Consider the following 24,582-nt stretch of genomic DNA (forward strand, 5'->3'; position numbering starts at 1 on the left):
GTCAATTTCCCGTTAAATAATACTTTGTTGTGTTTAAAATAATAACGGCCATAATGCAAAAGCGTAATATTTTCTTCTCCTAGATGGTATTTTGTTCCATGTTATTTTCATAGGTGAAGTACAAGAAAGACATTCAAAATATGCATGATCCAGTTTCAGATCTCCCAAACTTGTTTTTAAACCACGCTTTGAAAACCAGCAAAATGCTCAGCGGAGTAAGTGGTCGTTTGTTGACAACTGTAGGTGTGTGTCTCTGGAGCCGATGTGTCTGCAGTGCTCATGAGCACACCTGCTTCCTTAGGCGAGCCCGGCCTTCACTCCTCCCTCAGTAACTCACTTAATGAAAAGTAGTGTCTTGCTTAAATTCCCACCCAGGCTGTCGCTTTACAAAGCTAGCTCTTTAATATTTCTTGAATACAAACTTTCTTGTTGAACAGCTACCCTTCCAAGTGTTTGTATGAGCGTCCTTTCTGTCTTTCTCCTTCCCCTTTCTTTCTCTGTAGTAGATTGAAGCCACTTGGAAGTCAGGGATCTTTTATTTTGTACAGGCCAGAGCAGAGTGTCTGGTATTCAGTAGGTAGCATAAAAGTTATCTTAGTCTAAATTATATCTTCTCTAAAAATAAATTTCAAGGGTGTTCGTGTTGATGCTATACTTTTACTCTTATGAAGGTTTCGATGTTTTCTTCAGCGCAAGTAGGAGGAGAGGGTGATTTCCTCATGTCCTGATGAAAATATCTGTGTCCACTGCCAAGTGGTCCACTCCCTCAGAGCTCAGCTCTTACATGCTGTTTCCAGCACGCAGTGCATCTGAACCCTGACTTCACTGGCTCTCATTCCTGATGACCCTGGCTCACCTGTGCCTGTATTTCCTACATCTCAGAATGGCCCACGGTGATGATGAACTCTAATTTGACCTCAAGTTATTTCTATGCCTATTTTAATAATTACTCAAAAGTTATCCAAATTTATCATATATCTGCTTCGGATCAGGCACAGATTTGATGGCAAAGTATTGATATGTTGGCAAAGAATGTGAAAAAGCGAAAACAGTCATCTTCAAGAGATGTACCCACAGTCATGCATGAGAAAAATCTGTAGTCAAAACCTGGTTCCCAAACCATTAAATAATGAGAGAAAAGCTTCAGTTCAGGTTAAAAATGTCTACACTTGGCTTTGATATATTGAAACCTCTGTTCATTACTTTGTAATCCTCTTTTCTGCTTGAAATGTAATCTCCGTGTAAATAATTTGTATTCACGGAGATTAATTAATTAATTAATTATCACTGGCCTCTGGAGGAAAAGCAGTCCATTATTCTTTCCTGTCTGTTGAACAGGGATGAAGGTTGGGAGACTGTCAGGCACAGAATTAGACTCAGTCCCTGGATGCTTAATTCATGCTGTCCTGCCATTTCAATGCTTATCCCTTGCTCCTCTGCACACATGCCTCTGTTCCTTGAGTGGCTCTGTTTCAGTTATACATTTTCTGCCACGCCTCATAGGTATGCTTCTAAAAATCAATATGTTTTTGTGCTCTGAGCCTCTGCTTTCTTCATGTTTAGTCTTTGCTCATCCAGTTTGATCATTGCAGTAGCATTTGACCTGGGACTCTTTCTCATCCCTATTTGGGTTAAATTTCCTTAGGACACAAGGTTTCATGTGTAAATAAGCCAACAAAAATATCATGGTGGTAATTCAAAAATTTGGTAGCTAGAAAAAAGGCATGCCACTCATAGGCAATATTTCTTTTTAAAAATATTGACCTTGGGCTTCCATGGTGGTGCAGTGGTTGAGAGTCCACCTGCCGATGCAGGGGACACGGGTTCGTGCCCCAGTCCGGGAAGATCCCACATGCCACGGAGCAGCTGGGCCCGTGAGCCATGGCCGCTGAGCCTGCGCGTCTGGAGACTGTGCTCCGCAACGGGAGAGGCCACAACAGTGAGAGGCCCGTGTACCGCAAAAAAAAAAAAAAATTGACCTTTATTTTATAATAGTGGTGAAAAGCAATAATAGTAATTGTTTCTATTTTCTCTTCAACAGAGAAAACCCACCAAATTTGTATATTCCACTTGTTTTATATACCACTTATAAAGTTTAAACCTTCATTCAGGTTGCTTTTGCCTGGATTATAGATTTTTTTCCCGTTCAGTCATAGAATTGTGACTGAACAGTTACTTCATGGAAGAGAAAGTTTGAGCCAAAAAAAGTGTTACTCTGAAGTTTCTACTTATTAAAGTTGCACGATGTTACTCTGGCTCGAATTTATTGTACATCAGAATTGCCTTCTTTTAAATTTTAATGTAAAGAGAATTGGGATTTTGTTGATTTATAAAGGCAACTTAATTTTAATAAAAGATTGAGTAAGGGCATGCTTAAACAGACATTCTGCCAGAATTAGTTGTCAGTTTGTTATAAATGGCTGTTTTTTTAAAGACCTCTGAATGTCTTTGATATAAATCATAATTTTAAAAATTGTAGTGTGTAGAGTAAAATTAGTGCCTTATGAGTTTTTACATCCATAACTGATTAAATTTTTGAGAGAACATTTTCCTTTGGAAAATAGAGCTCTATTAGCTTTCAGTTTCTTTTATAACTGCATAAATTAAAAAAATATATATTGTGTTACTCTGTATAATTCCCACTAGGAGGCAACAGAGACTATTATATAAGAAAAAGCAAGTATTGGTAATCTTTTACAGATCTTAGTTCAAATAGGGTGGTTTTGTTTTGGTTTTAAAATAGGAGTTTCTGAAATTCTCTGTAACTACAATAGATCATTGAGTTAGGGACAGTAGTTTTTGACCTTTTCTCAGTATATACCCGTTATCCCAGACTTTATTAGTTCTGGATTTTAACTTAGTAATGGAATGTATCCTAGCTTGTTACATTCAGTTCATAACTATTTTATAAATATATATTATAAAATAACTTGTAATCAAATTATAACATCTCTAAGTATACTGTTATTCTTTGAAATTATCTTTTTTAAAAAAATTAGTAGAGAAGCCAAAATTTATTTAGAAATTGTTCTCTTGTGTCAAGATGTACTATGTGAACATTTTCATGAGCTTCCTGGGGGTGCTATCCTCCCTAATGTATTCTGGTTAGAGTTTTGGGAGACACGTGTCTTAGTTCCCTAATTGGCTGAAAATGCCTCTGGGGACCATTGCTGCGTCCCCAGGGAAAGCAGTTTTCATGTGTAGGCCACTTGGACCTTCCATCCTTCCCATCCCTGGCACTGGGCCTTCTTCCTGCTTCACTCTCAGATCACGGAGCATCTCCTAAGACCCAAATGTCCTAGCTCTTTCCTGCTCCCTTTCAAATGCTGCTTACCTCGCCCTCCACTCTGCCACTTTCACTGAAATCCTCATTAGGAGCAACAAACTTTAGCTTAAGTCTCTGTAGACGTGAGTCTTTGAGAGTTGCCATTTACCTCTAAAAGTCTTTGAGAGTTACTATTTACCTCTAAAAGTCTCTTCCAAATAGGCAAAATAACTAAGTGTCCAATCTCCAGTGATAAAAATCAGGAAGCAATTTTTGTCTTATTGCTGCCTGTTGTATTTAGAGTCCTACACTTGACAAATGTGGCATCCTTATCCATTCTGGTCTCTTCCAAATTCACCTTTTTTTAAAAAATAAATATATTTATTTTATTTATTTATTTTTGGCTGCGTTGGGTCTTCGTTGTTGTGCACAGGCTTTCTCTAGTTGCGGCGAGCGGGGGTCACTCTTCACTGCGATGCACAGGCTTCTCATTGCGGTGGCTTCTCCCGTTGCGGAGCACGGGCTCTAGGTGCGCCGGTTTCAGTAGTTGTGGCTCATGGGCTCCAGAGTGCAGGCTCAGTAGTTGTGGTGCATGGGCTTAGTTGCTCCGCCGCATGTGTTATCTTCCCAGACCAGGGCTCAAACCCGTGTTCCCTGCATTGGCAGGCGGATTCTTAACCACTGCGCCACCAGGGAAGCCCCAAATTTACCTTTTTGTCTGTATGTCTGAATAATGTCTTAATCCAGCTTCTTCACCTTAAAAATGCAACCAACCATACCCAGATTCCTCAGTTTCTCTTCCAGGCACTTCCTACCCTCACCTTTTAGGAAAATTAGTTGAATTATTTCTCACCCTCTAATTTTCCTTATGAACCCCAATCTTTCTCAGGGCTGAACCGTTGTATACAACTTATTTTTCTTTCCTGACTCCAGCTTTCCGTTCCTATGTTCTTTCTTCTTTCCTTTCCTTCTCTTCTTGTAGATGAAATTAAATACATTTCTGTTCTAGAATAAGGGCAGGACAAGTTGCCTTTATTTTGCCCACTTTGCCTGTTCACACATGTCACGGGTTTTCTGTTGTCACTCCTCAGTGTCGCAAATCTCTTTTACATTGTGTTTACAGCCAGTTGTTCTCTACTTCTCTTCAGTGTTTTAGATGCTGTTCACATTGACCACCTAGAGCTGGTCTATCTTGTGTTGTCGGTTTAGCACAGGGTCAGAAATCTGTACAACCAGCCATGGGAGCCTGGTGGTAGCTTTGCAGTTCTTGTTGGCTTGCGTTTTTCAGTTTGCATTCCTAAGTATTAGTTGCTCTCATCAGCCTCTTTTATTCTGACTTTATTTTCATGTTCTCTATTTTAGCGAGAGTATAGAAAGCTTTTTGAGGAAAACAAAGGCATGTATCATTTTGACACGGACGCTGTGGAACATCTGCACCATAAAGGCAATGCCATGCTCCAGAGTCAGGTATGAGACCTCCCCAACCCAGACCCTGTAACACTCACTGCCGGGCACCTGGACCGAGAATGTGCAGCTGCTGGAAGGAATGTGCGTCGTGAAAAAAATCTCAGACAGTACGCTCTCTATATTTATTGGGCTGGGGAAGCTTGAACCACGTTTCATATGCAGGCATTTCATAATATTATAGTTACTATACACAAGCTAAAACTTACAATTTATGAGTTAATTAATTAAATGATTATATCTCATAATTTCAATTTTATAGTGTACTGATTTGTCATTTTGAGCTGCAGAAGTAATTTTCCAGGCACAAAGTTCATTATAATTTCTCAGTTCAATTATAAGTGTATTAAAAAGGAAAAACTATCTTACCAGTGTATTCTACATTAATGTTTCTTTCGACTATGAAATTCTATGTACTCTCTGAAAGAAATCTTTAAAAATATCTTTTTTCTTGAACACTTTAAAGTTGATAGCTTTTCTTTGGTTCTGAATTTCAATGGTTGCAAAAGATGTTATTTCCAGCGTCTATTAAGATAAAATTTTACATCACGCTTTTAAATGTATCCCATGGAACATAAATTCCATAATGATGTGATATCCACCTTCATTTATTTAAAAAATATACAAACCAGCTCTCCTTTAAGGTTTGGAAATGTATGTGTTTTTCTCTTGTGTTCTTACTTTTATTTCGTTTTCCCCACAAAATTTTATCCTAACATAATGTGTTATTATACTTCACACACTCTCATCGATCATTCTATTATATTTTCTCTAAAACAAAAGTATTCCTAAAAATAGGAATTTAAAAATTTGTTATATTTCCTGCCACCACAAAGTTCTAAGTTTTGAAAAGGTTCTTTTGGATTTAATTACCATTAAAATTATTATTATAATACAACTTAAGAACCAATTTCATAAGTAATTATTATACCTAAGGGATTTAATGAAAATACATTTCTGAATGAAATGAATCATGATCAAAACTTTTCTGTGAATTTAATTTAAAAAATTTCTGTGAATTTAATTTTAATTTAATTAAAAAAGAATTAAAAAAATTTAAATTCTGTGAATTTAATTTAACTTAATTTAATTCTGTGAATTTAATTTATATTGCTAAAAAAGCCGACCACTCTGACAGCTTACAGAATATAATTCTAGTTTTTGTTTTCAGGAGATAGAAAATATCGATCGTTTTATAAACCGAAATTTATTGGTTTGTAACTGAAATTGGTTGTAACTGAAATAAATAATTCATGTTATGATAGTATTATGCTTAGTGAAACTGAAAGAAGTCACATAAAAGCTCTGTGTCTGTGTTTCACTCAGTGTCTACGGAAAAATTCAACAGTCCCAAAGAACACTGTCTTTCCTTTGTCAGAAAGAGAGAATCACAGCTATGTTTTTCTTCTTGTTCATGATTTACTGCTAGGCATTCAAAGTTATCACAGGGATCTCTCGCTCTCTCTCTCTCTCTCTCTTTTTTCTCTCTCCTTTTTTCTCTGTCTCAGCCTCTCTGTCTCTTTGTCTTTCTTTCTATATATGTACCTATACCTGTGTGTATAACATGTGTGTATACATATGTAACCCCATGTATATGATACATATCTATATATCCCAGCTGTCTAAATACTTATACAAGTCCTAGAACTACATTATTTAGTTCTAAATCATTTTTACCCCTTAAGGTTTTTAATATATTACCTGTTTACTTTCATTGTATATCATTAACCACAGAGAACCCAGTCATCAACCTAAGTGGCCAGAAGAGTGTGATTTTAGAAGATAGGGTGATTGGTTTTGCACATATATTTATTTGACTTTGCTCTATTTGTGTAAGGGCTTGTGAGCTTTATGTGCCTTTTATACTGTTTTTCAATGAAGGTTAAGTACAAAGAAGAGTATGAGAAAAATAAGGGGAAATCGATGCTTGAATTTGTTGAGACACCATCATATCAAGCTTCAAAGGAGGCTCAGAAGATGCAGAGTGAGGTGGGTCCCTTTGTTTTGTCATCAACTGTTTAATGCAAATTTGATGTTTTATCATTGAAAGGAACCAGTAGAGTGGTTCAGAATGTTTAGTGGGTCCAGAAGAAAGTACACTGCAGTGGTTGGCTGTTTCTGACATTAGGTGTAAATCAGCTTTAATGTTTAACTGTAGTTATACATTTATTATATGCTGTGGAATTAACTTACGTTATGGACTGTGTGGGTCTTTCATTAATATTGGCTTTCAATTTTTGCTATTCTGATTTCTGGTATTGTCACTAGGGGAGAATTATCCTTTGCAGAGGCTGAGACATGTTTTCCCTTAAATTATAGCCATTGGCTATTAGAGTTTTAGGCTCAGCAATTATGTTTCTGCTCATCAGGGCTTGAGGAGAAAGAAATCTTCCAATGGAAAATATCTTTGAACCACATTTATACTATAAAGATTTATACTCTATAATTTATTCTGTATAAATTGGCAGATATATTTTATACTAGAAAAATAATATACCTAAAAATCTTAGACAAAGTTTGATGTGAAAGATGTCTTTAAATGCAGGACCAGTGAAGTAGATACAAGAGATGGTTCTTATTCCTAAAGGATAAGCTTGACCATGTGCTTCTTTAAGAGCCTCCTACAGGTAAAGCTAAGTATGAACTCAGGAAAAGCCACTAATGTTTTTGTTATAGCCTATAACTAAGCTTCTCTCACTTTCTTCTAATGCCAGATGTACGTTTAGCCAGTGTGTTTTCTAGAAGAAATCTCTAAATCTGGCTTTGAAAAGTTCTTTGTCTTCTGTTCCACAAATAGAGCTCTCCTACAAAAAGCATACTTCAGTGTTTTTTTCTATTTTCTAGTCATATACTGGCGAGTTCAAGTCATCGTCAATCTTCCTTAGTGAGTTACTTCTGTCAAATAATTTTTTTTTGAGAGAAGGGCCTTTTGAAGTGAAAAATAAGAAATAGATAAATGTACATATATTTGTATTTCATTTTTTAGAGTCATTTTTGGCCTCAAAATGCCCTAGATTCAGCTTTATAATTATGATCTCAGTTAGTTCCACATAAAGAGGACCACTTCTCATCATTGTTCTTTGGTGTGTCTGTAGTTCCTTTAATTCAGTGTGTTTTCTTCTTAATTAGCTCTGTTAGTTTTTATAGAACATCTATTTCTCATGGCTATTCCTGAATTGTTTGTTAAATGGTAAATGGCCATGTGTAACTCAAATGTAGGGGAGGGGACAGTGTATTCTCTTATCCTCCCTCACAGTTTGGAGAATTTCTGTGCACAGTTACCTATCCCTGTAATAAGTACATAATGATCCTGGAAATAGCTTTTCATTTTGTATCAATAGGAATAAATTCATGCAGAATTTATTTATTTGTATGATCTTTGTGTTGCAATTTGAATAAAATATTGAGCTGGTAAAATCTGGACCCTTGTTTGTCTGATAAATATTTCACATGGATGGATATTTTTGTTATTTAGGGAGACTGTTTTTATAGTCATGAATCCTGGGTTTCCATTGATTTTCAAACGCCTAGCTCAAATGTAGAATTTAGAGCCTAATAACCAAAGGGTGGCAATGTCAAAAAGGCAGATGGGGATATGGATTTAGGCCCTCTGCAATCTCCTTTCATTTCTTGTCGTGAACTGTTACCCAAAGAACAGTTTATCAGGTTCCAGATAAGATTCTTCTCACAGTGTAACTTGATTCATATCAACTCCATAGATGGTAGAGAAATATTCTCAATGCCAAAATTATTAAAGGAAAATCCCCTCCAGCCTCCATTACATTTTAGAAATGGTCTTTTTTTTTCCTTGGCTGCGCCACGTGGCTTGCTTGCTGGGTCTTAGTTCCCGGATCAAGGATTGACCCCCCCGCCACCAACCGTCCCCCTCCCCCGCCCCAGCCCTCGGCAATGAAAGTGCCAAGTGTTAACCATTGAACCGCCAGGGAATTTCCAGAAATGGTCTTCCTTGAATTCACATAAGACTAACATTTAAGAGGGACGATGAGGACATAAATGTTCATTCTCCCTTGGTTTGAGTGGATTTCCATGCCTCTAGATTTTCTTCCAGTGGGTGGATCCACTGTCTTTTGGGTGAACCAGTCAGGTGATCCAGTCAAATAGCCAGTGGTATTGGTTCTCCTCCTGAAACGGGCTGATGTCAAACAGTAACAGAGTCTGAGATGTTAAGTAGCCCCTCTCAGAATGCTTTCCTAGAGGGAGACGGTGTACTTGAAGGGCCTGCTTTTGTTTGGTAGAATTCTAAAATTTATGATAAAGTTGGAGTTATTTTCCTGTAAATAAAATACTCAGAGGTGGTAGAATTATATATGAAAAACATCAGTTTTGTTCCGGGAACCCTTGTTCTATTATCTTTTCAACAGTCACTAATATTTTCTAAATTTAAAATTGTATGGTCTTATCTAACAGAAAGTTTACAGAGAGGAGTTTGAGAAGGAGATTAAAGGAAGGTCATCGATGGATTTAGACAAGACTCCAGAGTTTTTACATGTAAAGTACATCACCAGCCTTCTGAAGGAGGTATGATCCTACTATTGCTATACAATTCTACAAAAGACATTTAAAGAAATAACCCAGGAAATAGGTACTAAACAATTCTCTACTAATTCTCTAATTCAGTGTTTGAGTTATTCATCCATTACTCTTTCCCTCACTTTGAGCTTTACTAATAGAGTTTTCCATTTTCATTAAAAACAGGTGTTAACATTTCCATTTAAAGATGAGGGAAGAAATTACCCAGATTTCCTGGAAAAACTTGAAAAATAGTTTGATTTTGTGTTTGGGTTGTAGCTTAGAAGCTCTATAAGTAGTTTCACAGCTTTATAGCAGTTAGTTTTTCAAAAAAATATTTTCAATATGGATGAGGCTAGCTTGATTCTCTCAAATTTAGTTATTGCAAAAACATGTATTAGAACCATTTTTTCCTGTGACTTCCCAGCACTGCAGCATTCTCATGACATTTGATATCAGAAATGAGGTGCTTATTGTGACAGTCTGGATAAATGGTACATTTATAAGTGGTTTTTGTTCTAAGTAGGGAGAAATAATATGTTTAGCACATAGAACATAGGAATTCTTGTCCATTTTTCATTTTATACTCAGCAGGACTTCCTCCCAAACCCCAAACTTAGTGGTACATTTTGGCTCACAGTGTATTAAATTTGTTGAATATTAAGGCCCTCAAATCTAACAATTAAAAATATCATGTTCACAGTTTAAAAGTTTTGCTTTGTTTTTTTTTTTTAAATGGTTGCTAAGTAACCTGGAGCTCTTTCAATTCCCTGTTTAAACAGATTCTCTTTACATTAAGAGAAAGCGTTAGAGAACTCCATGTCATCTGGAAGTTTGAACTGAAGAAACTATTCCTGAAAGAAATGTCTTAAACCAGTGAAATAAATTGGAGTATAATTACCTACACAGACATGAATCATCATGAACTTTTTTAATAAGCAAATGCCAACTGGCCTTTACCATTTAACTGCTTTTAGAAATTTAATGTGATTCACTGTTGTATATATGCCGGGCTGAAATAGGCATATAATTTATGGAAGAGAGTCCTTGCTACCCTACCTCTTCTCACTTCTAGATCCTATAAAAGCTTTTGAAGTTGAAGGGTGATCATGTGGCAGCTCCCTGCTATTATTGTCTTCCAGTTAAAAAATATGCACTATTTATATGAAGTTTTTAAAGGGGAATCTTTTTCTTATTTACATACAAATGACAATGTGAGATCTATTTTGAGAATCATAAATAACTTAAGAATTCCCTGGTGGTCCAATGGTTAGGACTCCGTGCTTCCATTGCAGGCGGCCTGGGTTCTATCCCTAGTCAGGGAGCTAAGATCCCTCATGGTGTGGCCAAACAAAAAAAATGACTTTAATATACACGCCATCGCCAGTCTCTTTTATTTATCTTTTTGAGTGAATCTTATTTTAGACTTACTGATCTAGAATGTATGCATCCGTGTAGGAAAAAAGCCTAGAGACAATGATTAAAAATCTTTTGATTAAGTTATAGTGATGTCTAATTTTAGAAAGAGACTCAGTAACTTAATGAAATTGTGACTTCCCTTTGAAAGTGTGTGCATTTAGCTTTAAATTGTCTTCTCATTCTTTACTTTATGGTCTTTGCATTTCTGTTGCCATTTAAAGTATTCAAAGTATCATTTTATACTTCATTTCATTTGATTTCCTCAATTGTCCTTGACACTGGTAGGACAAGTACTTTTATTTTCATTTTGTTCTGTGGAAATCAAGGTTCAGTTACTTAAAGTTCTCTTGAAGTTCACATGACCTAATAAGCGAAAGAACTCTGACTTTCATCCAGGCCATTTGACTCCAGAGCTCTTTCCAAAATTACATGCAGGTCATTACAATGTCTTGTAGGCTATTAGTTAAGCAGAGTACTGGCTAATTTAATTAAACTGGACAAAGAGAAAATAACATCAAATGAATCCTAGAATTAACTAGAACATGATTTCTTATCATTAAAGGAAGTCTCATCTTTCATCTGACAAGTTAGTCATAAAGGCAGCTTAGTTGAATTGGATTAAGATATATATTGTTTTCATAATTCAATTAGTAAGAAGACAAGAAATTCATTAGCACACACAAAAAAACCCATGTTATATGTAAGGATTAGTAAAGGCATTTGGATCTACTTAACATATATTTAAATGGGCAAAATTCAGACTATATATTATCAATCTGTAGGAAATTATTTGGTTTTACAAATCTTTGAATAAAACGGAAACTTAAAAAAAATTTTGGCCATATCAGTCCTTTTGATTTTGTAGTTTTTCATTCTTTTCCAATTATGTTCTTCTGATGATTCATATTTTATAGACAGCTTTCAAAGAAATACTTCAAATAATTAGTAAGAAACATGCATTCCTAAGATCTTCCTCACCATTTAAAGGGAAGATGTCTTTTTAAAATATGGCACCAATATGGTACCAAAATATATGAGAGGAAAGGATGAAAGAAAAAAGACTGATAATATTGGAAGCCACTCAAGCATGATTAAAAAAGAAAATGAAGTATCTGTAGGAAATATAGAGCATGAATGCTCCGAAATCTGGTTCATTCCTTTCTAGAAATATTTTCTTTCTGTGGTCTCTGGAAAACATGTAAAACAATATATAGTAAGGCAGATAGCTAGTGGGAAGCAGCCGCATGGCACAGGGATATCGGCTCGGTGCTTTGTGACCGCCTGGAGGGGTGGGAGGGAGGGAGACGCAAGAGGGAAGAGATATAGGAACATATGTATATGTATAACTGATTCACTTTGTTGTTAAAGCAGAAACTAACACACCATTGTAAAGCAATTATACCCCAATAAAGATGTTAAAAAAAAACCAATATATAAATTAGAGTTTCCTAGTAAATTTCAAGCAGTAATATTCTTGTCTCATAGAAGGAATATAAAAAAGATTTGGAAAATGAAATAAAAGGGAAAGGAATGGAACTTAATTCAGAAGTACTTGATATTCAGAGAGCAAAACGTGCATCTGAAATGGCTAGTGAGGTGAGTACATTTATTTAACAATTGAGAATGTATGAATTTTCAGCTGATCTCGTTGTCTGTAAATCTTTCTCAGAGATTTTACAGTTGACCCTTGAACAACATGGGTTTGAACGGTGCAGGTCCCCTTATATGTAGTTTTCAATTGTAAATTCTACAGTACTCCACGGTCCGTGGTTGGTTGCATCTGTGGATGCTGAGGAACCTTGGATGTGGAGAGCCGGTGATAAGTAATAGGTGGATTAATCCTCTTGTTGTTTAAGGGTTAACTGTATACAGTATAATGTTCCACAGCTTTTATGTGTAAGATGATTATAAGCAGCTGTGACCTAATAGTCCTTTCCCAATCAATGAATTAAAAAAAATGATGCTCACCATCTCCTATGTGGTGTGAGACAAATGACCATTTCCTCATTTTAGAGAAAGTTCTATATAATTAACCAAAATAATTTAATAAGGTTTAACTTCATCTTTTAAACAAGTGAAAGGCATATTAGGAAGGTGTGTTATCATGGTCTGTCAATAACTGTAGTTTAAAAGTTCCCATGCTGGGGCTTCACTGGTGGCGCAGTGGTTGGGAGTCCGCCTGCCGATGCAGGGGACACGGGTTCGTGCCCCGGTCTGGGAAGATCCCACATGCCGCGGAGCGGCTGGGCCCGTGAGCCATGGCCGCTGGGCCTACGCGTCCGGAGCCTGTGCTCCGCAACGGGAGAGGCCGCAACAGTGAGAGGCCCACGTACCGCAAAAAAAAAAAAAAAAAAAAAGTTCCCATGCTGTCCTGCCCATAAACAAAATGACTGTCCTAGTCCTTGCCTAGCTACTAAGTGAGTCCACTTAAACCTCTGTATAAAATGATAGTGGCCATTACTTACTTTACATGAAATTTATAAGAATGAAGTGCCTCTGAAGTGCTTTAAATCCTTTAATCCTTGTATTATGTCATTACTTTAATAGTAAATAATGGCACTGGGCTTTGAGGAGAATCTGGCTGACTTTAGCAGTGAAAAAATTTAAAGCTTTATCCCCGTATGTTAATAAACAGTGGCGATGATGGTGGTGGTGATGATGGTGATGACCCTATTAGGTTGCAAATGATAGAAACCCAACTCAAACTGGGTTAAGCAACAAAGAAACTTTGTTTTGGTTGAAGAACAGAGAAATCCGAAGATCAGGTTTCCTTCAGGTTGGAATTCGAATGATGTCTCTCTTCCTTCATCCCTCAGTTCTGTTATCTTCACAGTTGCTTCATTTGTGAGAGGCTGCTTCTATGTGATGGCCCCCCTTCACGACAGGATAACTCATGTCTGTGGCCACTAATCCCAGTAGGAAGTGAGCATCTGTTTCTTTAAAATAGGATTAAGGTCTAAGGATTGAATCTCATTGGGTCACCTTCTGTCCTGTGCCCACACTTGACGCAATCAAGTCTGGAGTCAGTTAACTTTCTAGGTAGTTTAATGATGTTTTAAATATAAAATATTCTAAATTGGTATGTGTTTTTAAAGATTTATGTTTGTCTTTGGCTAGTGTTCTTTACATAAATTAAAAGAAACATTAAAAGCATTTTACTGGAATTAAAAGTATATGTGGGTAGTAGGAAATCAGCTCACCCAAAGTTTATCGATTGAGAGGGGTTAGAGGTAATTCCTCAAGAGAAAATTGTAGAACTTTTTGCCAGAAGAGGGAGGAATAGATGCTGTTCGGGCAGAAACAGCAGCTGTCTGTCACGATGTCTTTGGCTAATATTGTCATTACACTTACCCGCGTTAGTAATTTTCTACAAATTCTTCTGTGGTGGTGACATATCCAGTGACATTCAGAGTCAGATCTTGTAAATCACTTGTCAGTAATACTTGGAAAAGTTGTTTTAAACTCTCAATGGCAGAGTTCAGCCAGTGAAAGTTGAATGGCAACACGGTAGCAGGAGCAGCAAAAACCCAGGTCTTCGCATGTGGGTATAGGAGTAAAAGACCAGAAGAAGCTGTCGGTTACTGAGCGCCCGCTCTGTGCTGGGCACTAGGCTACATGCTGTCTCACTGACCCTCCCAGTGATCCTGCATGGAGGAATTATTATCCCCAACTGCAGGTGAGTAAACAAGAAATGTGAAGAAAGATTTCCAACATCACACACACAGCCAAGAGTGCTCTGACCTCAAAATCAGTCTTCTTTCTAAAATATCAACTCATTTAAACTCGCCTCTGTCCTTCAGGGCTCAAGACAATTGTCAGTGAAGATTCTCACCTGGCAATAGCCTTTTTATAATACAAATCTTCAGAGTGTATATATACTCTTCTTCAGTGAGAATAGTGAATATAGTTCTAAGCAGTTCAGAAAATTTAGTTCTAGGCGGTCATTCATAGTTCAAAGTAAACTATGTTTTCTTTTTTAAAAACATACGTTTAGCCATTTTTGGTATCATTGAATACAGATGTATGTTTGTCCCCTGAGTGCCTGAGTGTTGTAAAATGTTGCTTTTTTACAGAAAGAATACAAGAAAGATCTGGAATCAAAAATTAAAGGGAAGGGAATGCAAGTTGGCACTGACACCCTTGGAATTCAGCATGCCAGAAGAGCTTCTGAGCTAGCTAGCGAGGTTAGTACAGTGAGCGGTGCAGCCCTTGAGACTCGTACAGATCATGATAACAAACTGATTAGTACATGACGTTTTCCAAAGCTTTCTGTGACTCGTTTAACAGTTTGGAATGGAAACCATCTGCAGTCATCATGCTTACTGGGAAAATGTACAGTTTCTGCTTTGCTCATTAACTTCAAGTATATCAAAGAAAACTTGGGGAAAGGCATTTTAATAGAACACGCACACAGACACACACCACACAGACACACACACACCTGCTCACTTTATTCCGTAATACAAATTTCATGTTAATTTTAAACTATGATAAATATTTTCATACCGTTTTTTCTTGAAGGATGGATCGTGTGCTACTTGGCATATCTGCGTTTCCAACTTGGTGAGCAGAACTTGAAAATCACACATCGAGACTATAACATGGCAATCATGCCATTTCTGTGTGATTTGGTTGCATGTTCTCAAAATATCCTCCGTTGACCTCATCAACACATCTGAAATTTCTGTAGGGTCAGCAATTTTGGGTTGAGGTTCATTCATCTAATGCCGTTTTCTTCTTCATGTAACACATGAACAACAGGATATTAATTTAGAAGTTTTGTCTTAGATGCTATGACATGATAGATACAAGATAAGAAAGTTGTAGCAGTCAGAAGGAAATGTGTATTTTTCGAAGGAAACACCCCAGAATCAGTTCCACATCTCTTGAATTCCCCCAGAAATTTGGAAAATGTAACAGGGCCACTGGAGCAGAGAGTATTTGGGAAGAGATGACTTAGAAGAAGAATACATAAAGAGAAAGTTGGGGTACAGGTTAAGGGGTGCAGCTCACTTACCTCAAGGCTGGCTAGGGTGAGGCTTCAGTGGGGTTACTGGGAGAGCTACGATGTGACAAGTGCAGTTAGGAAGAGCTGGCTTAGGACTGAGTCCCACCCAGGAAATCTGGAGGTTGAGAGGTAGCTGATTAACTGCTGGGGGAGTTACTGCCGTGTTGGGATCTGCTTCCATCCCCAGGGTTAGGTACTGGCCAGGGGAATGGAATAGCCATAACTGACTTAGTCAAAGAAACTAGGGATGCCAGAGAATTCTTGACCAATAGGGATTCCATTTAGAAATGGTGGGGGTGGGTGGGAGGATGCATGCTGAACAGGCACTTGAAAACCTTCTTTGACTCTGCCCTTAATTCTGTCATCCCCCTGAGAGACAGCCGTTGTTACAAATTTGCTGTAGAGCCTTCCAGGTCCATTTTTATTTGTATATAGGTAACTATACACTTGTGCACACAGAGACTTAAAAAAACCTTAAATAAATACCATGTACTTTGTGCTTGCTTTTCTCACTAAATATTATGGACCCTTTTCCATGTTACTTCACATAGTTCTACTTCATTCTTATAGAAAAATTGTGTTCTATAACGTGGATGTGAATATGCAACCATTTACATCTAATGTCCCATAGGCATTACCACATGTAAATGACGTTTAAATACATTGTAACAGGGACTCAACATTACACGCCGAAAACCCTTAATTTTTCCCTGGGTCTGCTTCCCTCTTCCACCCTCTTCTTAGCAAATGGTGTCAGTGAAATCCCAGAAGTCACTTTGATTTCTCTTGTCAGCAAGTTTCATTGACTCCAGCCCCATAATGACTTCCTAGACCCATCTACTCTCCCCCACCCTCATCCAAGCTACCATCTCTATCACCTGGATCATTACAGTAGCTTCCTAACCAGAATTTTGCTTCCATCACTGACCTCTCAGTACCCATTCTCTACCCAGTAGCCAGAACAATCCTGGAAGAATTAAGTTATGTGATTCCTCCCACTGAAAACTCTCCAGTGGCTTCCAGTCATGGGCAGCATGGGCGCCATACTCCTTCCCCTGGTTTTTGCATGGTTGGTTCTTTCTCGTGCTCTCTCTTGTCATTCATTTCTTGGATTTATTAGTACTTTCTTGTGGTGGCCTCCTTGAGCTTCTGAGTAGCTAACTACCCAGTAACTATCAAATCACTACTTAACAATTTTCTGCTATTTTTGTTATTATGAGGAGAGTGTGACATCCAGTATTAGTTAAGGTCCTGGATTGGAGTGTGGGAGTGGGGTGGGGAATTTGGAGCTGTAGAAGAGTTTTTCCAAATCACCCTCATGGGGCTGAGACTTGAAGCCAAAATAAAGCATGCTTCCTCTGGAGAAAAGAATGTGGGAAGAATAGAAATTTTGCATTTCACACTTTTACCTAAGAACCTTCTGTGACGTATTCCTTTTATGAGAAGTTGGAATGTTGCATCTTTCCTTAGTATACGGTGATACATTACTTTATTCAGCCATATGCTGGTTTAGATTTCTCTGAGTATCTTGGGACTGTACACAGTTGACACTTTAACCACACGGGGGGTTAACCCACATGTAATTTATGGTCTCCCCTATGTATCTGTGGTTCCTCTGCACCCACTGATTGATCCAACCACAGACCAGGTAGTACTGTGGTATTTACTATTGAAAACTCTCCACGTATAAGTGAACCCGTGCAGTTCAAACCCATGTTGTTCAAGGCTCAGACTTACTAGGAAAATGGTGCATTTTTGTTATTGAGAGCCTATGGGAAAACAGGCCTAGGGGAGTCAGCTGTACTGTGGTTACAGGCAGCTTAAACCAGTTTTGGTGAGGCTATTATCTTTGTAATCCGGAGGTCTCATTTGCATGTAATTATAACCATGTCCCAGTTTGCCCAAATGACAGACTCTCAGATCCTTTTCAACCAGACTTAGGGACTTTGCTATAGCTCAATGTTTGTTTTTTCAGGTAAAGTCAATGTGCTATATTATTACACAAATGATGTCTAATATTCAAACCTTCCTGTACCTGTGGGCTTGACCATGTGACTTTCTTTAGCCACTGGGTCATTAACACATTTGACTCAGGCTCTAAAAGCATGTGTGCATTGGGACTTGCTTGGAACCTAGATGTCATCATGTTTTTCTTTTAAGTTTTCTAAGTTTTCGGGTATTTTATTATGCATCAATATTAACTGATGTGATTAGCGTCCTATGTAGTCTATTTATGTGCTTTTGAATGCTTTTAGATTTGAAAGTTCATATCGGAAAATTAGATGACATACTTCTACCATGAGACTTTGGTGGCAAAATCTATGATCAGTACCTTAGTTTCTACATATATTGCCCTTCAAATGAGGTGTTTTGCTTTTGGGCCTAAAGAGGCTTGCTAAAAACAGAGCTTTTTACAGACATAGTAATAATTGAATATTATTAGTTTGAAAGTTAAACATTAGTACTTGAACTTTCATTCGAAAAGTGAAACTGAGACTGTAAGTCAGTGAAAATAGGCAGATTTATCGGTAGTAGATGGGGAAAAATGTAGTATTTCTCTGAGATTGAGATTTTTGTTTACGACTTCTCTAATTTTAGAACACCACAAATAAGCAAAGCAAAATTTACTTTAGAGCAGGGAATCACAAATCTAGAGTATGTCAACATAATAGAAAATAACTGTTTTTGAAAGAATTTAATAGGAGATAATCAATAGTTTTTTTTCTTTTAATATAATTTTCATTGACGAAAAACATACATACAGAAAAATGTACAATTATAAGAGTACAGCTTGCTGAATTTTATAATCAGTTTTAGAATGTGACAAGAGTCTCTGTGTCTGTGTAATTATGACATTTTATTATAAGTAACAGGTAATCCAACTCAAGCTGGCTCTAAAAAGCAGATAACTTATTGTTCTTGTAACCAAACAGTAGAGAAGTTCTTGGGAGTGGCTTGATCTAGGACTCAAACAGTGTGATTCCGTTTCATTTTCTATCTTTCTGTTCTCAGGCAGGCTTTTTTCTCCTGTTTGCAAAGAGACATCTGGCAGATCCTAGGGCTACAGACTTCTCCATTCATGTCCAGAAGGAAAGAGAAAGTCTCTTGATACCTTGTGTGGAAAAAGAAATGTACCTATCCTTGAACTGATCATGAAGGGCCAGGGCTGGGCTATAACGATTTACTTAAGCCCAATGGGGCCCTTGGAGGGCGGCCAGTCTCAGCCAAGCTGGGGGTTTAGAACAGGAAGCAGTGAGTTGCCCAGTGGCAAATCAAGGAGCTAACGAAGGAAAAAGAGGAGTGGGATTCCAGGGAAGCAACCAGCAATTATTCACTACAGAACAAGACCTGACAATTTTATACTCACATTTTATTGATATTCATCAACTGAATTATATATTAACCAATAATTTATCACTTTTACCATATTAAAATATAAAACATTTTCCTTCAGCTCACTCTGTTTTCTTTTTCAAGTCAGGTTAGTAGAGAAAACCTCCTGATTCCTTGTGAATACATCACTCCAAGTTGTGTTCTTGCCACAAATTAAAAATCTTTGTTGTTTCCTAGAAATAAAAGACATAAAGGTCCGACTTATTTCTAAAAGCCATGATCTTGATGTCAAAAATGACATCGAGTTTTTCAACACAGATTTTCAAATTATTGTAAAGCCCTAATTGCAGGTTTTATTTTCTGCAGAAAGATTATAAAAGAGATCTGGAGACTGAAATTAGAGGGAAAGGCATGCAGGTGAGCACAGGTACCCTCGATATCCAGAGAGCTAAGAAAGCATCTGAAATGGCCAGCCAGGTAAGAAACTAATGGCACACGAAGTTTAAAACAAACATATCGAATTGTATACAGGGAAAGTATAAGTGGTGTTTCCAGATGTGTGGCATTGAGATTCAAACACATAAATATCTACATTGCTATGGAAGGCCATGCAAACCTCTGAAGATTGTTTTCTGTTCTTTTAGAAAGAATATAAGAAAGACTTAGAAAATGAAATTAAAGGGAAAGGAATGCAAGTGAGCATGGATATCCCGGATATGCTTCGAGCCAAGAGGGCATCTGAAATCTATAGCCAGGTTGGTAGAGAATGAAGATGTATTCTAATATCCAGTCACCTTGTGCTGTGTGTGTCTCTGTGATTGGTGTCTTTTTGAGGGCTTTCTATTCAAAGTCAATGCACTCTATTATAAAGGAACCATTGACCAAACCTGATTACCTCATTAATGAAAGGGACAACTGCTGTAGATTCAGTTCAACAGACATTATTGAGTGTCAGAGCGCCCGTGTTGGGGCCCTCTGTTTTGGGTCCAAGGGCATTTTGACCTTTTTAATGTCCATTTTTTGACTCTATTGTGAACTTGGCTCTAATGCTTATACTACAGAAAAAAATTACAAACAATTTGTCTTTTATCCATTTCATCATGAATGTTTTAATTAAAATAATCAACTTCAACTGAAACTGAGTGAATAAAACTGTACTAGGTGAAATTGAATATTAAGTAAAATTTAATGGAAGAACTAAGTTTTCTTGATAAAATTTAATTTGCCAGGTATACACGTAACATATCCTCTAGAAAACTGGATGTGAGAGAAATAATGACCACAAAAGAAAGTTTATTGGAAGAAGAAAGTTAGTCAGATAAAATCTGATTTGGGCAAAAATATTCATTAGTGAATAATTTCTTTGTTATAAAATTTGTTACAAAAAGAATGAATCCTAATGGAAAAATAGTAAAGGGAATGAAAAAAATAAAACGGTTAAAGAAAAATGATGAAGGAATTGGATTTGGTTAATGGGGTTTGTGTTGAAATAATTTTTAACCGAATTTGACCAAATTTGTCAAAATTCTGGTTGACATGAGCAAAGAGTCTAAACATTCACTGGTTCAAAATGAGAGTGTTACAGAACTCAGCTTCGGCGGCTTGTCACTCAAGAATCCAGTACTGGGCTTCCCTGGTGGCGCAGTGGTTGAGAGTCCGCCTGCCGATGCAGGGGACGCGGGTTCGTGCCCCGGTCCGGGAAGATCCCACATGCCGCGGAGCGGCTGGGCCCGTGAGCCATGGCCGCTGAGCCTGCGCGTCCGGAGCCTGTGCTCCACAGCGGGAGGGGCCACAACAGTGAGAGGCCCGCGTACCGCAAAAAAAAAAAAAAAAAAAAAAAGAGTAAAAGCTTCCCATAGGAAGTGATGCCTGAGCTGTTGGAATTCCTGCTTTAACTTAACAATGTTGATTTTTTGAGTATGATGAGGGTACATCTGATTTAAGGAATTTTAGTTATTTGGGATACAATGGAATACTTAAAACGGTGTAATGATGCTGTGGTGCATTTCAACATGAACAGGAATTACCTCTCCTAGCAAGCATCCGTATGCCATGCAGTTACCTTCCCTGACTTTGGAGCTAGAGTGCCTGGGTTTAAATCCTGGTTCTGACACTTCTTAGCTAATCCCTAAATTTCCCCATCTGTAAGAGTGGATAATAATAGTATCTGCTTGTGGGGTTAATTAAATGAGTTAATGTGTGTTAAGTATTTAGGACGATACCTAATACTATGTAAATGCTGGCACTAGTAGAAGGTATTGCCCAGGATGTATCAGAGCTCAGAGTACATTTTTTTTTTTTTTTTAAGATGTTGGGGGTAGGAGTTTATTAATTAATTAAATTATTGTTGCTGTGTTGGGTCTTCGTTTCTGTGCGAGGACCTTCTCTAGTTGTGGCAAGCAGGGTCCACTCTTCATCGCAGTGCACGGGCCTCTCACTATCGCGGCCTCTCTTGCTGCAGAGCACAGGCTCCAGACGCGCAGGCTCAGTAGTTGTGGCTCACGGGCCTAGTTGCTCCGTGGCATGTGGGATCCTCCCAGACCAGGGCATGAACCCATGTCCCCTGCATCAGCAGGCAGATTCTCCACCACTGCGCCACCAGGGAAGCCCTCAGAGTACATTTAGTAGAAAGAAAATTGAGATTTCAGTCTCCACTACAAAATACTAGTACCTTTCCCTTAATCAAAGGTCTTTATCTGAGGTAGGAAGCAAAGCATAAATCCAGAAGCATGAAAACAAGTAAGCAAAGAGAGTCAGGTTACTGGTAGGAGTTATAAGGGCTACTTTGAACAGGAACTGGGACTGCTCCTGAGAGAGTAGGTTCTAGGCTTAGGAATGCTATTAAGGTCAAGCCCTCCCAGGGCGTTTGAATAGTCTGGGTTGGGAGCCATTGCCTGAGTGGAGGTGAATGTGCTTTCCTAGACTGTTTGCCTACTCTGTTTGCATATGCTTTTATTTTTACTATTGCATAAGCACATCAACAACTGCTTGGAATCCTAAGATATAATTTAGAGCCAGGTGGTATATAATAGAGTTGGAAAAAGTAGTACCATTTCCTTTGTCTCTGTCTCCCTTGTACATGCGCACACAGAGTTTCAGATTCGCATTCACTCTTTATAATTTTAGAAAAAGTATAAAGATGAGGCAGAGAAGATGCTTTCTAGCTATTCTACTGTGGCAGATACTCCTGAAATCCAGAGAATTAAGACAACTCAACAGAACATTAGTGCGGTGAGTAGTCATTACTTCTTTTCAGTTGCCACCTTGAAATTATGTTTTGTAAGGAGGGCCTTTTTCCCTCATTGTCTGATTTTTGGCTGCATTGCTAGAATTTTCTGTCAAATGTATATCTTTCCTTCTTTAAAATAATAAGAATACCAAATGTTCTTATAACTTATAATTTATCGTGATTGTTGTAGAATTACAAATTCACATCTCCTTCTTTGGTACAAGCAACTGCTATTTTTAACTGAATTTTAAAATTTCACTCAAGAAAGAGATCTTAATCTTCCACACAGATTTTACTTTGAAGATGAAAATAGTCATATGAAGGGATTTCCTTCCTGGTCATGGATTATTTACATTGATAATATACTTAGAGGTTTACCAGTTTGTAACCAGTTCCTAAACTTTCATATTTTTGTTCTGAGGCATAGGAATTTTGTCAGCACCATTCATTAAGATATTGGGCTTATGTTTAAGGGATATATAAACTTGAATTCTAAAATAAAAATTGATGGTACAGCTAATATTTTAATGTAGAATGAACTCATTTAGTAGTTAGGCAAATGTGTTATTAAAAATATAAATTCTATTATTTTTGAAGATTTCTGGACTATTTTCTACTTCTAGTAAATTGGCAAGCTCTAACCCTCCAGGTATGCTGCTCAGGTACCTTTAGGGTCTTCACATGCAGGCGGTGCTGAGAAATGGAGAAATCTTGCTGGAGGAGTCGATGAGGGAGAAGGGCAGTGTGGCTCTTATCTCCTGTGATTCCACGGTCTCCCAGATTTCTAGCTTTTGCAGGGGAACATCTCTCATGTCCTGCTCCCCTGACCCCCACTGGTCCTGGTGGTTCCAGGGCCCCCCTCTCCCCACCCCGACTCACACACACTCACGGGACCTGCGGGTTAACAAATATCAAGAGAGGGAGTAGTTCTGTCCTCGTATGACTTCCTTATAATTATTCTATTTTTCTGTAGGACACTTTGTTTTTTCTTTTGCTTTGTGTTTGAAAGGGGTGGGTATTGGTAGGGATGGAGAGACATGGGAAGGTCTAAGGAATAAGTGGAAAGATAAGGAAAATAGGCTGACTTAGTATTGATGTTGAAGATAGAGCTAATGTTTTCTTTGAAGAGAACGAGAGCATCTTTGCTCTCGTTTGGAGAATAGCAGTTGCTTAAAACTTCATGCTGGTTTTGAATTAAATGATAACTGCTTAGTGAGCTTTTTTAATATGTCCTTTGATTTTTCTCAAATACACATGTGATATGTATTTGTATTTGAGAAGGAAACTCTAGTTTGCTGACTTATATTCTTAGAGCAAGCCTTGTAAGTTACCAAGCATACCCTAGAACAGGTAGTAGAGGTTTACTGTAATATTGTGGAATACAAAACCAAAGTTTTGCATTTATTCTCATAATGGATTATTTAATTGATTAACGTGACATTGGTTCTCATAAATAGAAGCTGTATCCACGTTACTTTAAAATCTGAGAAATTTTCTTTTTCAAGAATCAGATCTCTAGGACTTGAATTCTAATAACCTTATAGTTATTCTTTTCCTTCTCTTATAATAAAGGTAATTTATAAGAAAGAAGTAGGAGCTGGCACAGCAGTAAAAGATACTCCAGAGATTGAACGAGTGAAGAAAAATCAGCAGAATATTAGTTCAGTAAGTTCTCTATAGCATTTTGTAAAATATAAATTTATTTATTTGTTTTTACTTTTGGCTGTATTGGGTTATTGTTGCTGTGCGCTGGCTTTTTCTACGTTGCGGTGAGCAGGGGCTACTCTTCAGTGCGGTGCACGGGTTTCTCGTTGTGGTGGCTTCTCTTGTTGCGGAGCATGGGCTCTAGGTGCGCAGGCTTCAGTAGTTGTGGCATGTGAGCTCAGTAGTTGTGCTTGCGGGCTCTTGAGTGCAGGCTTCAGTAGTTGTGGCGCACGGGCTTAGTTGCTCCGCGGCATGTGGGCTTCCCGGACCAGGGCTCGAACCCGTGTCCCTTGCATTGGCAGGCAGATTCTTAACCACTGTGCCACCATGGAAGCCCCCAGTTCTCTATAGCATTAATCATCCTTTCCAAAAGCAAACATAAGCTAGATAAATGTTTTTGGTTCTTTACTAAACTGGCTGCCTTTTTTTCTTCACTTTGTTGAAGCACTGTTTCATCAAATATCAAAGGTCTAACTTTCAGAAGGAAACTGTAGCCTTGTTCCCCTTGAACCTAAAGCAGTATTTCATCTTGATATATCATAGGGCATAAGAGATAGATCACTTTAATAGTACAGCAATGAAATCTAGGATTAGATTTCACCCTTTTGAACAGAATTTTAAGTGTATTAA

At 37.8% G+C, this 24,582-nt stretch overlaps 1 protein-coding gene across 16 annotated transcripts in view; it reads left to right on the top strand.

Moving 5' to 3' along the window:
• NEBL (nebulette) overlaps positions 1–24,582 on the top strand; it is a 368,320-nt gene that overhangs the window by 273,373 nt on the left and 70,365 nt on the right. For 12 of the 16 annotated variants that reach the window (XM_089906438.1, XM_089906443.1, XM_089906435.1 and 9 more), the window contains 10 exons: positions 114–215; positions 4,628–4,732; positions 6,611–6,718; positions 9,158–9,268; positions 12,164–12,274; positions 14,752–14,862; positions 19,386–19,496; positions 19,664–19,774; positions 22,146–22,250; positions 23,821–23,913. The exons of 2 other annotated variants lie outside the window; for them this stretch is intronic. In XM_089906438.1, coding sequence (XP_089762564.1) covers positions 114–215; positions 4,628–4,732; positions 6,611–6,718; positions 9,158–9,268; positions 12,164–12,274; positions 14,752–14,862; positions 19,386–19,496; positions 19,664–19,774; positions 22,146–22,250; positions 23,821–23,913 — 1,068 coding nt within the window. The remainder of the gene's footprint in view (positions 1–113; positions 216–4,627; positions 4,733–6,610; positions 6,719–9,157; positions 9,269–12,163; positions 12,275–14,751; positions 14,863–19,385; positions 19,497–19,663; positions 19,775–22,145; positions 22,251–23,820; positions 23,914–24,582) is intronic. 2 more of the 16 variants (XM_089906436.1, XM_089906445.1) reach the window with 2 other exon arrangements.

Source organism: Delphinapterus leucas, chromosome 2 (genome assembly GCF_059928025.1).
Source record: "Delphinapterus leucas isolate spDelLeu-1000000601 "Yukka" chromosome 2, BTC_Dleu_Yukka2, whole genome shotgun sequence".
In the NCBI taxonomy this organism is placed as follows: Eukaryota; Metazoa; Chordata; class Mammalia; order Artiodactyla; family Monodontidae; genus Delphinapterus; species Delphinapterus leucas.